A 16,705-nucleotide genomic window follows, 5' to 3' on the forward strand; every position below is an offset into this window, starting at 1 on the left:
GGTTCCTTGCAAAACCTGGGAGTTTATTTGGGTGGATTTAGAATCCCTTAGAATTAGAAATCTTTTATTTATCTTTATAAACTTCAATAAACATTTTATGTTTATAATAAGAATCTCTTTAGCATCCTTGCGCCTGGTCCTTAAGGGAAGTTCACATTTGAGCTTTATCACTGAGGATACTTTTGATTACCTCTATCAAAAGTATCTGAACAGTTTGAACCTGACTGGCGAGTTAAACAGTTTTGAAAAGTTTTGAATCTATATTAAACAGTTTTTCCATCTAACTATTTTATTTTTATAACTTCACTGCTTTACTTTTACACCTCTAAAAATTTTGCAGATTCACCTGTATTTGGAAGAGATACATTCCACTGAAATTTTTCTCTGAATTCAAGGCTCAATTGAAGTATCAACTTTCCCTGCTAAAGGTGACCTTCTTTTCTTTATCAAACCTATTCTGTATTTCTATCTGGTATTTCCTATGTATTTCTCTCATTCCTTACACTTTAATTGACTAGAGAAGCCTTATAAACTTATTAGAATATAGGCTCCTTGATAGCAAAAACTATGTCATTTTTATCCTCAGTGTTTAGACAGTGCCTTATCATTAGTACTTGTTTAAAAAACGTTTGTTGAATTAAATTCTTATTTTTCTTTAGGAATCAATTTACCTTTCCCTTGAAATCCAAGGAAGTGCTTAAAGAGTTCATGAAATGGGAACTGTGACAAAATAGCAATCAAGTCATCTTCACTAAGGAGAATCCAACTTGTCTCAGGATCTTCATCCTAAAGGAAAAATTTTTAAAACATTTCACTTGGATTCACAAAATCATGGCTTGGAGTTCTCTGGGAATCACTATTGATAAATTTATCAACAAAATTTTAACTTCTTCCTTTACAGCTACCAAACTATATTGTTTCCTCTTTAGGTTAAGGATCTTTACTAAAGAATTCTCAGTATCAAATGAAGTTATACCACATAACGCACTGCATAAATCAACCTTCAAAGTGAAAAATATCTTTACCAAAATCACAACCAGATGATACTGCTGGAGCTGCATGGCACAATGTATCTTTCTCACCCCAAAGCTCAATAACTTCAACAGAGAATGGATTCTGCTTATCAGAAGTTTATTCAATAATAGACTGGTTGAAGTTCTACAGCTCATCAGTTAAAAGAACTGAAAACAATCTGAACAGGATATACTTACATGGCAAATATAAATCAAAAATCACATCTGGAAAAGTATAAACCAGAAAAACAAACATCTCAACAATAAAATATTTTCTTAAAGGTAGCAGAAATTGGTAAGGAAACACAAATCTTGATAAATATAACACATCAACTTCAACAAAGTAACAGCAATTTCACAAATAAGTTCTTTATCCAATGACATTCTTATCTCCTTTTAGATTCCCCAAAAAGGACTCAAAAACTGAAGCTTCAATGACTTCTCACTTAAGTAGGGCAAAGAGTAGATGATCCTTTTTTTTCTCATCCTCTAAACAATAAGGTTCTTAGTGGTTGGCTATCTCTGGGATCAAATAAAAAACTTTACTTCCCCACTATGATCTTTATAATATTTATTCTGAAAAGTCTGCTTTAAGACTAACAAGTCTGCTACTAACACAAGCATCTTGTATTTCCTAAATCTACCACCATCACACTACTACTACCAAATCTCAAAAGGAGGAAAATAAAAAAATTCAAGAGGTAAGTTTTTCCTTTCGATTGTTTCTTTAAATGTCTAGTTACAGTAACAAAACATGTCAAGATATTCAGAAATATGTACACAACTAACACAAATAAGATAACTACAGCTCTAAGATGCAGCTCTGACGACTGCCTACTCCACACTTTCCAACTGATTATAGACACATTATTCACACATTATTTTGAAAATTCTTATCTTAACCTTCCCAGATAGACACTTCAAAATAAAGTGACTCCAAGCTATTACATCTTATCATTTGGAAATGCTTTGAATTTATGAGCCAGGGGAAAAAAACTAAAAGATTAATTTTATAGACACTGACATTTAAAAAATGTATGATTTAAATCAATGTCCAATACTCCAAGTATTATATTTTATAAAGTCTATTAATAATCACTTGAAGTAAAGGAATAAAAAGGAAATAGAAGTTTAAAAACACAATTATCTAACCAAAATAAAACCACATGAATAGTTCTCTCACCTCTCCCAAAAAGCCCACTTCAGCCAGCTGCCGATCACAGGAAGAGAACAAGAGGCAGGGTAACACAAAATTTATATCCTCCCTACATAATGTGAGAAGGAAAGATGGGTGCTGGTAATTGTAGTTCTAGAGTTCAAACTGTAATTACACAATCCAATGGAAAATGAGCATGTAGAAATCTCCCAGATTTACATGCATAGTTTATCCATGGAATCAGTATACATAACCAACTTATATCTCTAAAGATCTTCAAAAAGAGGTACGTATAATATTGCATTTTCTAAGGGTAAATTAAAATAATTTGGGGATAAGAGGGAAATAAAAAAAAGAGAACAAAACTAATGATTGCTAGGTACATTGACAAAAAGCCAATTAGGGGGCAGTCCCTTTTGACATAAGAGTGTATATTCAAAATAAATGCGTTCAACCCCGATAGTTCAATTTCACTACATCCCAAAGTTCATTCTGGATCTTTTGGTATAGTGTGAGATTTCCATAGGCATCTCCATGGTGCCTTCTCCAAACAGTTCAATTTCTTGATTAGGGGAGGTAGCAAGTTTCTTATCCTAAAATTACTCTCAAACAAGAAAAATTTTATAAATGTAGAATTATATTCCAATTATACAATCCCCCCTGAGGAGGATGTTGACAAACACAGAGATCACCCAGGGATACATGGCTGAGTTACAAGGTATGTGAACCAATTGTAAAAGGGAAGTCAAAAACTTTTAAAAAATTGAAGAAAAGGGAAAAAATCAAAACTAAAATGGTATATAAAAATTTTGAGTAAGCAAGAGAGAGTACGCCCATAACAAGTCCTGGAATCAGGGCCCAATAAATTGATTTATGTCCCACAAGCCTTTAGGACCATTGCAACAATATGCACTTACCCAAACAGCAGCCAGGACTACAAAAAATTGTCTCATTATGAAGGAGAAATAAGAAATACTAGATATTTTTGCAGCAAATGGGAAATATCATTCCCTGGTCTGATGTTACCTACACTCTCAGGGGTAGGGGAGCCAGTGTTATAGCCAAACCAAGGTACTTTGTCTGAACCTAGCACAAGGAAATCCTGTGTCTGAGTTTGTCAAACAGTCACATCCTTGAACCCTAAAACAAGTCCTCTGTCTTGGTGCAGATTCTCATCAATCCCACTGGGATTGGTTGGTCTCCTTGACTTTGTGCTTCTTGTGTTACAGGGAAAAGTTAAGGAGGAAAGTGTGTATTTGCAGAGGGCAGAGGCATGGGACAGCAGAGTACGGAATTCTGGAATTCTGCAAGGGGAATTGTGCTGTTGCTAAAAGACAGTTGGTCCTTGTGCTGGAGTTATCTCTCTGGTTTACCTGGAGGGGACTGGCTGCCTTCCCTTGCTGGCTTTTTTTCTATCTGGTCTTCTCCATCCTTCCTGCTTCCCTACTGGCTGGATTGGTATCTAAAAACCTTCCTGGTGTGATCTGAACTGTCTGGGTCATCTGTCTGTAAGATTTGGTCTGGGATCCTTTTGGATCCAGGACCTCTTCCTGGGCCCTGTCCTGCTTAACTACCAAACCCACTGTGGCTAATATCACCAAAAGGGGAGTTGGTTTTGGTTAGTGAAGGTCTATTAATATTTGAGTCTGGGTCTTTAGACAGCTATGTAGTTCATTGTAGTTTGAATCCAAGAAGATTCCTGGTTACAGGACATTAAAATCTGGAGGGATTTTAAAAGGTAGTTTATATTAGATTAGATTTATCCAAATTCCTTTTTCATCTTCCCTTGACTAATCGTTTATTCTTGATATAACATGGACTAGGCTCATATGCCAGAGCTGGCCTTCCCAAAGTTATTCTTCTGATACTGACCCATAATTAAAACATCTAATAACATTCCCAAACCACTCTATGTTACCCTTGGCACTGTATAATGGCTCTTTTGTGATCCCTTCTCCTGAAATCAGATACAATCATTAATCAAAATCCCATAATATTTAACAATCAACGGCAGGTTTCCATAGTCTAAAGCTTTTGGGTATGCATTAATATTAAGGTTAATGGATATTGTAAACTTATATTAGTGCAAAATAAAAAAACCATTAATACTGGTAACAAGTACAAAAATGATTGAAGAAAGAAAATTCAAATACTCTATTGCATATACAAAGAAAAACAAAATAATTTTTTAATAAAAAATATATAGTTTACAATCAGTAACATGCTGTGTTTGCCAAGGAGAGGTGCAATACAAAGGTTTCTCACCCAAAAATGAGAACTATTTCCTTTTTAATTTAGCCATGATCCACAGTGTGAGTACAAATGATTTTCACTAAGAAAATTGCTTATCTCCAGTCCAGATATAGGACAGTACAAATAAAAACAGTAGGTCTGTACAAATAAAAACAGTGTAATAGAAGATATAGCTAATAGCCAAAACACAGTAACTTAAAGTGACATAGTGTAACTTCAGCCAGTCGTCAATTACAGGAAGAGAGGAAGAGGCAGGGTTACACAAAATTTATATCCTCCCTACTTCAGCACATAACATGAGAAGGAAAGTGAGATGCTGGGAATTGTCTAGGGTTCAAATTGTACTTTCTAGCTGCATGGCACTGGGCAAAAGTCGCTTCACCCCAATTGCCTAGCCCTTACCTCTCTCTCTTCTGCCTTGTGTTAAAAGAATTTTCTTAATCTCTCCCTCTCTCTCTTTAAGAGCAGAAGGATTTCTATGTAAGAGCAACACAGCTGAGAAGATAATTGACAGGCTTATGTGCAAGTTAGCTAGAGCTGAAGATTCCATTGCCTAGGAGATAATAGGTATGAGATAGACGGTTGAGAGTTGAAGGGGCTTTTAACCTCTGGACCTGGAGGTAGGAGGTCATTCTGTCTCAGTGTCTCTCAGTCAAGAGTCACGACTGGCAGTTTGACTACTGACAATTGGAATAGAGAAACAGATTAAAGGATGTTTTAGGTGATTAATGTTTATTGATTAGCTTAGATAGGTAGTGAATAAATTTGTAGGTAGACAACGTAGTTAGTTAGTCCACGTCTGGCCCAGGCAGAAGAACCTGTCCTAGAAGACAGAGTAGGGTTTTTTAGAAATTTTATTTAGGAATAGGAACTTAGGAATAGTTGTAAGATATCAGAGTAATTAATCTTTCCCTCCTCCTTTCTATTTTCTATCTGAACTTCTTCTCAATTAAACATAAGTGTTTTATCAAACTGCTCTCCTCACTTTTGTCAAACTCCTATGAAAATTAATCCTTAACACTTGGAACTAATACTCAGTATTAATTCTAAGACAAAAAGTAGAAGTCTAAAAAACAAAAATTAAAAACATAAAACCTTTACAACAATTGAGATTGGATGAGTAAATTCCCACCCAAAAACAAGAAGACTATTTTCTATCTTCCAAATGTAATATCCCATACTATAGTTTTCATTACAAATCTGTAAAATCTAAGTAAAACCCTGCCATGATGTGGCTCATTATTATTCTAATATAAAAGTAAAATCCTATTCCCCAAAGGAAAAGAAAAATATTCATGTATCATGGTTGGTCTCCAAGTCAAGAGGTCAGTCTTATCCTCCAACACCCATTTTATGTTACATTTAATTTTCAGTCCTCACACTTCTAAGATTAATAAAAGAATTAAGAATTTGACAAAAACTGCTAGAAAAAATAGAAAACAATACAACCTATGCATAAATCAACATCTCATACCAAACACCAAGATAAAGTCAAAATGATCTAGAAATAAAGTGTGATACCATAAACAAATTAGGGAGAATATGGAAAAGTTTACCTGTCAGCCTAATGCATAAGGGGAAAAAAATGACCAAACAAAACATAAAGAACATGATGAAAAATGAAATGGTTAATTTTGATCACATCAATTAAAAAGATTTTTCACAAACAAAACCAATGCAAGATTAGAAGGGAAACAACAAATGGGGAAAATTTTTATGCCAAGTGCCTCAAATGTCTCAAATGTATAGAGAAATGAGCCAAATTTATGAGAATACAAAGCATTCCCCAACTCTGATAAATGGTCAAAGGTTATGAACAGGCAGTTGTCAGATGAAGAATTAAAACTATCTATAGTCATTTGAGGAACTGCTTCAAATCACTATTGATCAACTATGAAATACCACCTCACATCTATCAGATTGGAAAATATGACCAAAAAGGAAAATGACAAATGTTGGAGGAGATATGGGAAAATTGGAACCCTAAAACACTGCTGGTGGAACTGAAATGATATAGCCATTTTGGAGAGCAATGTGGAATCACACCCAATGAAAGGGCAATAAAACTATAAATACTCTACCACCAAGCAATTACCACTAGGTCTATATTCCAAACCGATTTGAGATAAAAGAAAAGGACCTATTCAAAAAAACATTAACAGCTCTTTTTGTAATAGCAAAGAATTAGAAACTGAGGTTTTGTCCACTTGAGGAACGGCTGAACAAGTTGTGGTATATGGTTGTAATGGAAAACTATTATGCCATAAGAAATGATGAATAGGATGAATTCAGAAAAAAATCTGGAAAGATTTACATGAACTGATGCAAAGACAAGTAAGCAGAACCAGAAGTACCATAGACAAAGTAACAGCAATATTGTACAATGTTCAACTGTGAAGTACTAAACTATTATCAGCAAAACAAGGTTCCAAGATAACCTCAAGGGACTCATAATAAAAAGTGCTATCCATAGCCAAAGAAGAAACTGTTGAAATCTGACTGCAGATCAAAGCATGCCATCCTTCACTTCATTTCCTTCATGAGTTTTGTATATTCAGTATGTGTCTTCAGTCATGACATAAGGAATATGGAAATAAACATTGCATAAAAACACAAATATAATCTATATCAGACTATTTACTGCCTCAAGGAGAAGGGAAAGAGAAGGAAGAAGGGAGGGAATCCAAATTACAAAATATCAGAAAACAATTGTCAAAAAAATTTTTATACATGTAATTAAAAAAAAATTTTTTAAGTATTAATGATTCCCAAAGTAAGTACCTCTTCTCCTCCTTCATCTACTAGTGTCCAGTTTCCAGACTCAGGTCCAGGGGAAGAAGGCTTCCATTCATTTGGCTTCATGTGGCACATAAACTCAGCTCGATTTCTAAAAAAAAAAAATCACATTAATGCCAGCATCAATTTTTATGTCAATAAGCATAAATTAATTGAAGATTTTCTTCTCATCCAGAAACATAGCCAGATATAGAAGTACTATTTCAACTCTCAAAATAGAGAATAATCACTTTTAAATCCAAGTAGAATAAAATCTCATTAATTCAAACTGAGGTACTATACAAATCTATGATTCTATATTAGTAAAAAAGTCTTTATTACAAAAGGTTTTAAAGAAAAAGTTACATCAGCACAGTTCCTTAAACAAGCTTTAATTAAGCACCTACTATGTCTCAGGAACTAGACTAGAACTGGGGATAACAAGTCCCAAAATGAAGTAAAATGCCTACTTGCAAATAGATTCTAATGAAGGATACAAACAAGTACACCGATAATTGAATTAATACAAATAAGTAAAAAGCAATAAAACAAGGTAGTTTGGGAAAATGTGAACTAGCAGCAAAAGAGGTTCAAGAATGACTGCAGCAGGGGCAGCTGGGCCTAGAGATAGGAGGTCTAGGTTCAAATCTGGCCTCAGATACTTCCTAACTGTGTGACCTTGGGCAAGTCACTTAACCCCCACTATCTAGCCCTTACCACACTTCTACCTTAGAATCAATATTGATTCTAAAATAGAAGGTAAGGGTTTCAAAAAAAAGAATGGCTGCAGCAGAAGGTGATGCTTGAGCTCTTGACAAGAGGAAGAACTCTAGGGGTTTGCTGAGGAAGCTATGCATTCCACACACAGGGGAAAGCCAGAGTAGAGATCCAGAATAGAGGAAGGATTGTCAGATGAGAGGAAGAGAGGAAAGGACAGTGTGGCCAAACGTAGGAAGAGTGTGAGACTGGAAAAACGCATCAGAGCCAGTTTGGCAAGGATTTTAAAAGTTAAACAAAGGAAGACAACAAGAAAAGCCACTGGGAGTTAATTGAGTAAGGGAATCATATTTTGAGATTTAAGCTGAGGGAAAATAACTATGTGTAAAATACACTGAAGTGGTGATAAAATGAGGCAGGATAATGTGTTAGGAAGCTATTGCAATAATCTAGGCAAGATGTAAAAAAGGCCTAAACTGAGAAAGGATCACATGTGAGAATTATTGTGAAGGTAGAAACAGTGAAATTTTGCAAATGATTGGTTATGAAGGGATACAGAGAGAAGAATCTAGAATAATAAAGTGACAAACCTAGCCTGGAAGCTTGGTGATAACAAACAGAAATATGGAAGTTTGCAAGAATGGAGGATATGAAAGGAAAGATAATGAGTATAGTTTTATACATGCAAAGTTTAAAATGTCTCTAGAACATTCCAACTATAATATCCAATTGGGAAATGGCAATATCAGATTAAAGTTTCAGGAACAAATGGAGCTAGATATAAAGATCTGTGAATTATCTGCATAGAGGTGATAGTAAAAGCCATGTAACTTAATGAGGTTGCCAAGAGACTATAGGGAAGCAAGAAAAGGGTGTATACCAGAACCTCAGGGAAAACCCACAGCTAAGGTTCATGATATGGACAACAAACTAACAAAATAGACTGAAAAGGAGCAGGCAGGCAGGAAGGAAGGAAACTAGTAGAACTGTAAAACCTAGAAAGAAAAAGGATCCAAAATCAGATGATGGACAGTGCCAAATACAGCAGAGAAGTCAAAAAGGTTCAGGTATAAGAAAAGACAGGAGATTTCACAATTAAGGGGATCATTAATATTGTACAGAGGTCACACACTGGACATTTTCAGACTTTTAATGCAACAATGTGTTGTGCTGAATTTTTTTCTCTTTAAAAAAGTATTATTTGTATATGAAATGGCTCTCTGTAAAGGGAGCAAGGAAGGACAAGGGATAACAATGATGATGTAACTCTGACTATATTAATTATGAATTCCTTCAGAATTTAACACTTAATCGTGCTTGTCTCCCCAACTAAAATACAAGCTCTATGAGAGCAGAGATACCTGGTAATTATCTAAAATTCATCTTTTACAATTTTTTTAAACCTTTATCATCCATCTCAGAATTGATAAAAAGTATAAGTTCCAAGGGAGTACAATCTTTTTGAAATAACCTATGATAAGCAACCTCACCCATCCGCATTTCAAAAATATATATAATATTCCAAATCACCAAACTATTTCACTTTAAACAGTCTAAGATACACAAATCTAGATTTAGACAAAAAATAAAATTAAAAAGTGATTAATTCACTTTAGCTACAGATTGTAATACAAGTCTATAAAATAGCAGGCTTCTTTAGTAGAAGGGAAAGAAAGTTGAGCCTCCGAAAAGACCAGAATTTCTGGGATTCAAGGAAGGCTAATCTGTTCATCATGACCAGCTTTAAGACTCTCTTGGACAGGGCAGCTGGGTGGCTCAATGGACTGAGAGTCAGGGCTAGAGGGGGAAGGTCCTAGATTCAAATTTGACCTCAGACACTTCCTAGCTGATGACCCTGGCCAAATAATTTAACCCCATTGCCAAGCCCTTACTTTTGCCTTCAAAACAATATATAGTATTGATTCTAAGATGGAAGGTAAAGGCTTCCAAAAAACTCAATAAAAAATTCACTTGGACTCAAGTCTAAGGAGAAATTAGTAATGCTAAATTACGAGAGTTCCCACAGCAATTTTGACAGAGCCCTTCTGTACCTGGATTGCTTTTAAAAGACAGTATTCAAATGCGGGGCAATATTTTAAAATGGAGTGCAAACCTCTTTCACACTTACTTGACAGGAGACATGAGCAAGGCAAGAGACTGCATAAAATGAAATACCCCTGATGAATTATTCAACACTTTGATCTGAAATTAGAAAAAGAGAGGAGAAGGATTAGAGAAGACCAAAACCCTGTGCTACTTAATAACAGCTCATTAGTACTAAGACCAGGAACAAGGAGTTTTTTAATTAGACTAGCAGGGAGCAGCTATGTAGCCGGCATGAACCAAAGAGGCCTCCCAAAGTTTTCTGACATTTTTGCTCGGCTATATTTGGAATTTAGAAGAGGCCTAAAAGACCACACCAATTATCTATCTAGTAAAGGAGGGGAGAGAACAGCATTGATAATTTAAGTCAGAAATTGTTAAAGAAAAATTTTTTTCAGACAACAATTTCACTTTCTTTCATAAGTGCTACCAAAAAATCAAAAAATTTGTAATAGTTTAAATATGGCATGCTTTCATTTTACTCCTCAATCCATCTCTGCTGAAATAAGAAATTAAATGTCCTAAAAGACAGGCAAAGGGCACAGATAATCCACCAAGTGAATCATCAACTCCTGGGCATGAGAGTTAACTATGCAAATCCATGACCTACCATAAGTAATTAAGTAGCACTCAGTTGATCTCTATTAAATCTCATTCTATTTTCCAGAAAATGGAATGGGATGTAAAAACGTTGAAATGTTGAGTACTATTGAATAAGCCTCTGCTGTGCCTGATTGAACAGGGATTTTGAAGAATTAAATTCCATTGAACTTATTCCAAGCTAAGAAACTACTCAACTTCAGCAATTCTATTATTATTTCATCTCTGCTGAGTTCAACAAGAAACAGTCCCACCATGCTCATAAATACACTTGGTGTTTTAATTCTTAACTGAATGCTTTTCAAGGTGAACTTTTTGCTATTCTTTCTTATAAATGCTCTAGAAGAATTTTTACTAGAAAAATATCTGAATACTACTGCACCATTTACTGTGAAGAGATCATCAGATCATATACCTGAATGAAAGGAACAGCCCATTTACTAACACCAGCAGGACATCGAAGAATGTGGTTTAAGAGGAATAGATGATCCCCAGGGCATCCAACTCTTTGTAATACTGATACCTGAACAATATAAAAGATAAAGAATCTATTCAAGAAAAGTGAAGGAAACATTATCATGAAAATGAGGGCCTACTATGACAATTGAATCTTACCAAATCAAGAAACTAATAGAACTATTACAGAATTTGAAATCAAAGAACTTGGGTCAAAACCCCTATTCTGCTATTTACTATCTATATCATCTTGAACAACTTACCTCTCCATCTCTAAGTACCAGTTTCTTCATTCATAAAATGAAGGGGTTCAACTAGATCTCTAAAGGGCATTCCATCATTAAATTCTACAATGATTTGTCATTTATTACCCTATTAAGTGAATGCACACAAATAAAACCTTCCAAAAGAGGCATGCAAAATTTTACAACACATTTTGTTAGAGAAGAAATCATAGAAACAATTAATAATTTCATCGAGGAAAATGACAATGACGAGACATCCTTTCGAACCTTTTGGGATGCAGCCAAAGCGGTAATCAGAGGTAAATTCATATCCCTGAGTGCATATATTAACAAACTAGGGAGAGCAGAGATCAATCAATTAGAAATGCAAATAAAAAAACTCAAAAGTGACCAAATTAAAAACCCCCAGCAGAAAACCAAACTAGAAATCCTAAAAATTAAGGGAGAAATTAATAAAATCAAAAGTGATAGAACTATTGATTTAATAAATAAGACAAGAAGCTGGTACTTTGAAAAAACAAATAAAATAGACAAAGTACTGATCAATCTAATTAAAAAAAGGAAGGAAGAAAAGCAAATTAACAGCATCAAAGATGAAAAGGGGGACATCACCTCTGAGGAAGAGGAAATTAAGGCAATCTTTAAAAATTACTTTGCCCAATTATATGGCAATAAATATACCAATTTAAGTGATATGGATGAATATATACAAAAATACAAACTGCCTAGACTAACAGAAGAGGAAATAGAATTCTTAAATAATCCCATATCAGAAAATGGAATCCAACAGGCCATCAAAGAACTTCCTAAGAAAAAATCCCCAGGGCCTGATGAATTCACCAGTGAATTCTATCAAACAGTTAATCCCAATACTATACAAAATATTTGACATAATAAGCAAAGAGGGAGTTCTACCAAACTCCTTTTACGACACAAACATGGTACTGATTCCAAAACCAGGCAGGTCAAAAACAGAGAAAGAAAACTATAGACCAATCTCCCTAATGAATATAGATGCAAAAATCTTAAATAGGATACTAGCAAAAAGACTCCAGCAAGTGATCAGAAGGGTCATCCACCATGATCAAGTAGGATTTATACCAGGGATGCAGGGCTGGTTCAATATTAGGAAAACCATCCACATAACTGACCACATCAACAAGCAAACCAACAAGAACCACATGATGATCTCAATAGACGCAGAAAAAGCCTTTGATAAAATACAACACCCATTCCTATTAAAAACACTAGAAAGCATAGGAATAGAAGGGTCATTCCTAAAAATAATAAACAGTATATATCTAAAACCATCAGCTAATATCATTTGCAATGGGGATAAACTAGATGCATTCCCAATAAGATCAGGAGTGAAACAAGGATGCCCATTATCACCTCTATTATTTGACATTGTACTAGAAACACTAGCAGTAGCAATTAGAGAAGAAAAAGAAATTGAAGGCATCAAAATAGGCAAGGAGGAGACCAAGTTATCACTCTTTGCAGATGACATGATGGTCTACTTAAAGAATCCTAGTGATTCAACCAAAAAGCTAATTGAAATAATCAACAACTTTAGCAAAGTTGCAGGATACAAAATAAACCCACATAAGTCATCAGCTTTTCTATATATCTCCAACACAGCTCACCAGCAAAAACTAGAAAGAGAAATCCCATTCAAAATCACCTTAGACAAAATAAAATAACTAGGAATCTAACTCCCGAGACAAACACAGGAACTATATGAACATAACTACAAAACACTCGCCATACAACTAAAACTAGACTTGAGCAATTGGAAAAACATTAACTGCTCATGGGTAGGACGAGCCAATATAATAAAAATGACCATCCTACCTAAACTTATTTATATATTTAGTGCCATACCCATGGAACTCCCAAAAAATTTCTTTACTGATTTGGAAAAAACCATAACGAAGTTCATTTGGAATAACAAAAGATCAAGGATATCCAGGGAAATCATGAAAAAAAATACAAAGCAGCAGTCATCAAAACTATTTGGTACTGGCTAAGAAACAGAAAGGAGGATCAGTGGAATAGACTGGGGGCAAGTGACCTCAGCCAGACAGTATACGATAAACCCAAAGATCCCAGCTTTTGGGACAAAAATCCACTATTCGATAAGAACTGCTGGGAAAATTGGAAGACAGTGTGGGAGAGATTAGGAATTGATCAACACCTGACACCCTACACCAAGATAAATTTAAAATGGGTGAAAGACTTAAACATAAAGAAGGAAACCATAAGTAAATTGGGTAAACACAGAATAGTATACATGTCAGACCTTTGGGAGGGGAAAGACTTTAAAACCAAGCAAGACATAGAAAAGAATCACAAAATGTAAAATAAATAATTTCGACTACATAAAATTAAAAGGCTTTTGTACAAACAAAACCAATGTAACTAAAATCAGAAGGAAAACAACAAATTGGGAAAAAATCTTCATAAAAACCTCTGACAAAGGTTTAATTACTCAAATTTATAAGGAGCTAAATCAATTGTACAAAAAATCAAGCCATTCCCCAATTGATAAATGGGCAAGGGACATGGATAGGCAGTTTTCAGATAAAGAAATCAAAACTATTAATAAGCACATGAAGAAGTGTTCCAAATCTCTTATAATCAGAGAGATGCAAATCAAAACAACTCTGAGGTATCACCTCACACCTAGCAGATTGGCTAGCATGATAGCAAAGGAAAGTAATGAATGCTGGAGGGGATGTGGCAAAGTAGGGACATTAATTCATTGCTGGTGGAGTTGTGAACTGATCCAGCCATTCTGGAGGGCAATTTGGAACTATGCACAAAGGGCGATAAAAGAATGTCTACCCTTTGATCCAGCCATAGCACTGCTGGGTCTGTACCCCAAAGAGATAAGGGACAAAAAGAGATAAGGTACAAAAATATTCATAGCTGCGCTCTTTGTGGTGGCCAAAAATTGGAAAACGAGGGGATGCTCATCAATTGGGGAATGGCTGAACAAATTGTGGTATATGTTGGTGATGGAATATTATTGTGCAAAAAGGAATAATAAAGTGGAGGAATTCCATGGAGACTGGAACGACCTCCAGGAAGTGATGCAGAGCGAGAGGAGCAGAACCAGGAGAACATTGTACACAGAGACAAACACACTGTGGTATAATCGAACATAATGGACTTCTCCATTAGTGGCGGTGTAATGTCCCTGAATAATCTGCAGGGATCTAGGAGAAAAAACACTATCCATAAGCAGAGGACAAACTGAGGGAGTAGAAATACCAAGGAAAAGCAACTGCCTGACTACAATGGCTGAGGGGACATGACAGAGGAGAGACTCTAAACGAACACTCTAATGCAAATACTAACAACATGGCAATGGGTTAGAATCAAAAACACATGTGATACCCAGTGGAATCACGCGTCGGCTACGGGGGGTGGGAGGGAGGAAAAGAAAATGATCTTTGTCTTTAATGAATAATGCATGGAAATGATCAAATATAATACTATAAAATTAAAAAAAATTTTTACAACACAATGGAAACTAAACATAAAACAACCTTACTACATTTGGATTTCTACCAGTTTAAAGCCAATGAAGGTTTACAAATATGATAAAAAGACCAAAAATACCTTTTCCACATAGATTCAATTTTGATTGCCTTTTAAGTATAAATCCCTAAGGTTCTTGGCCATATATGACAGAATGAAAAAATGCAAATTAAGAAAAGATAATATCTAACCTTTGTCATGCTGAATATTTTGTATCTGGAAGGTAGCTCCAATAAGAAATCTAGTGCATTCTCTTTGGTAGGTGGAAATGGACAACTCATTAAGTTATTTTTTTAATGATTTGAAATGTTATTTCCTTTATTCTTTGCCTTTTCAAGAAACTCACATTCATACCAGTAAGATCACTAGAAGCTAATATAAATATATTTGTAGAAATTTTAAATTGAGAGGCATTTATATTTTAAATGGCTTTCTAGGCTAAAATTTTGGTTGAGTATTATCCAGCATTATATTTCCTTTCTCAGAAGGCTCAAAGATCAATGTGACAGAACTTAAAGTTCATTAAGAAAAGGCCTTATTTTCCTTAGTCACATAATGAAATACTACCAAATGTTAATAAGAAAAAAACATTAAGAAAGTAGTAATACAATAGGAGAAAATATATTTTATCATAAGAAGTCACTGAAGATAATTTGGACAAAAATAAAAATAACGAGTGGCCTCAAATATTCTAGGAGGAGGTAGAAAAAGGTGGAAAGTGCTATGGGTCATCCATCCCTTACCAATTTCTGCAGCCAAAGAAGAACATCATTGTAGAACTGTACATCTTCTATAACTCTCCGGGTGAACATAAATAAAACACTAATACACTCCTTCAGATGACACAAATCAGAGGGAAGACTTTCTGCCTGTTTAGAAACTATAAATTAAAAAAAAAAGACAATGAATCCTACACAAACAGCTTCTAGTAGCATTAAGTATTGATTAAATCCTAAAATTTTTTAAAGTCTAAGGAAAAACGCTTTTATTTCAACATTCTTTGCAAACCCAATATTAACATGGTAATTCCAAATCTATTTTATACTTAAGAAAAATAGAATAAGTCAATGAAAAAATGAACTGCAAAATGCTGGCTATTCATTAAAACAGACTTTCATAGAAACTTGGGCAGTCATCTTAACATCCCTGGGCCTTAAATTCCTCAGATATAAAAGGAGATAGTGATAAAGTCAAAATGAAAATAAGCCATGGGCCTGCCCTCAAAGAGCTTACAATGCAATAAGGGAGACAAGACATATACACAAATAACAAATAAATACAAAAGTAACAGTATTGGACTTTTACATTTGCAAGATTAAGCTAGCAATAGTGTATAGGACAGAGAAAGTATATAAAAGAAGTTTTTAAATTATAAACATAGTATCAAAGAAGGATTCATGGCATAAGTGGCCTAGTAATCTGCTCCTTTAAAGATAGGCAGGATTTAAAGAAGTAGAGATGGAAAGAAAAGCATTCTACATAGAGAAAAGGGTGAGATCAAAGACTGATACAGTAAAGGCAAAGAATGTATTCTAGTTTGGCTAAAGCATGGAACGCATGATCTAATACAAGGATTCAAAAGTTGAGGCAACATTATAAAAGGCCTTAAATGGCAGTTTGAACTTTTCATTTTATTCAGTAGTCAATACGGATGAAGGTTATGAAAACAAAAATTACAGAGTAACTGCTTTAAACTCCCACATTGGCAAGACTAATCTAATAGTAGTTGAAATGTATTAGGGAGAAGATTAGAAGCAAAAGGACTGGTTAGGAGATTTTCATTAGTTGAAGCAAAAAGTAAATAAGAGCTTAAACTATGCTGGTAAGGAAGAATATGCATG

The 16,705-nt window shown here is 34.7% G+C and overlaps 1 protein-coding gene across 5 annotated transcripts in view; it reads right to left on the reverse strand.

Moving 5' to 3' along the window:
- Nucleotides 1-16,705, reverse strand: part of EPG5 (ectopic P-granules 5 autophagy tethering factor) — a 171,946-nt gene that overhangs the window by 119,254 nt on the left and 35,987 nt on the right. For all 5 annotated transcript variants that reach the window (XM_007486619.3, XM_056824380.1, XM_056824381.1 and 2 more), the window contains exons 4-8: nucleotides 15,608-15,744; nucleotides 11,033-11,140; nucleotides 10,043-10,116; nucleotides 7,204-7,309; nucleotides 672-786 (exon numbers count right to left, since the gene is read on the reverse strand). In XM_007486619.3, coding sequence (XP_007486681.1) covers nucleotides 672-786; nucleotides 7,204-7,309; nucleotides 10,043-10,116; nucleotides 11,033-11,140; nucleotides 15,608-15,744 — 540 coding nt within the window. The remainder of the gene's footprint in view (nucleotides 1-671; nucleotides 787-7,203; nucleotides 7,310-10,042; nucleotides 10,117-11,032; nucleotides 11,141-15,607; nucleotides 15,745-16,705) is intronic.

The sequence above is a fragment of the Monodelphis domestica genome, chromosome 3 (assembly GCF_027887165.1).
Source record: "Monodelphis domestica isolate mMonDom1 chromosome 3, mMonDom1.pri, whole genome shotgun sequence".
In the NCBI taxonomy this organism is placed as follows: Eukaryota; Metazoa; Chordata; class Mammalia; order Didelphimorphia; family Didelphidae; genus Monodelphis; species Monodelphis domestica.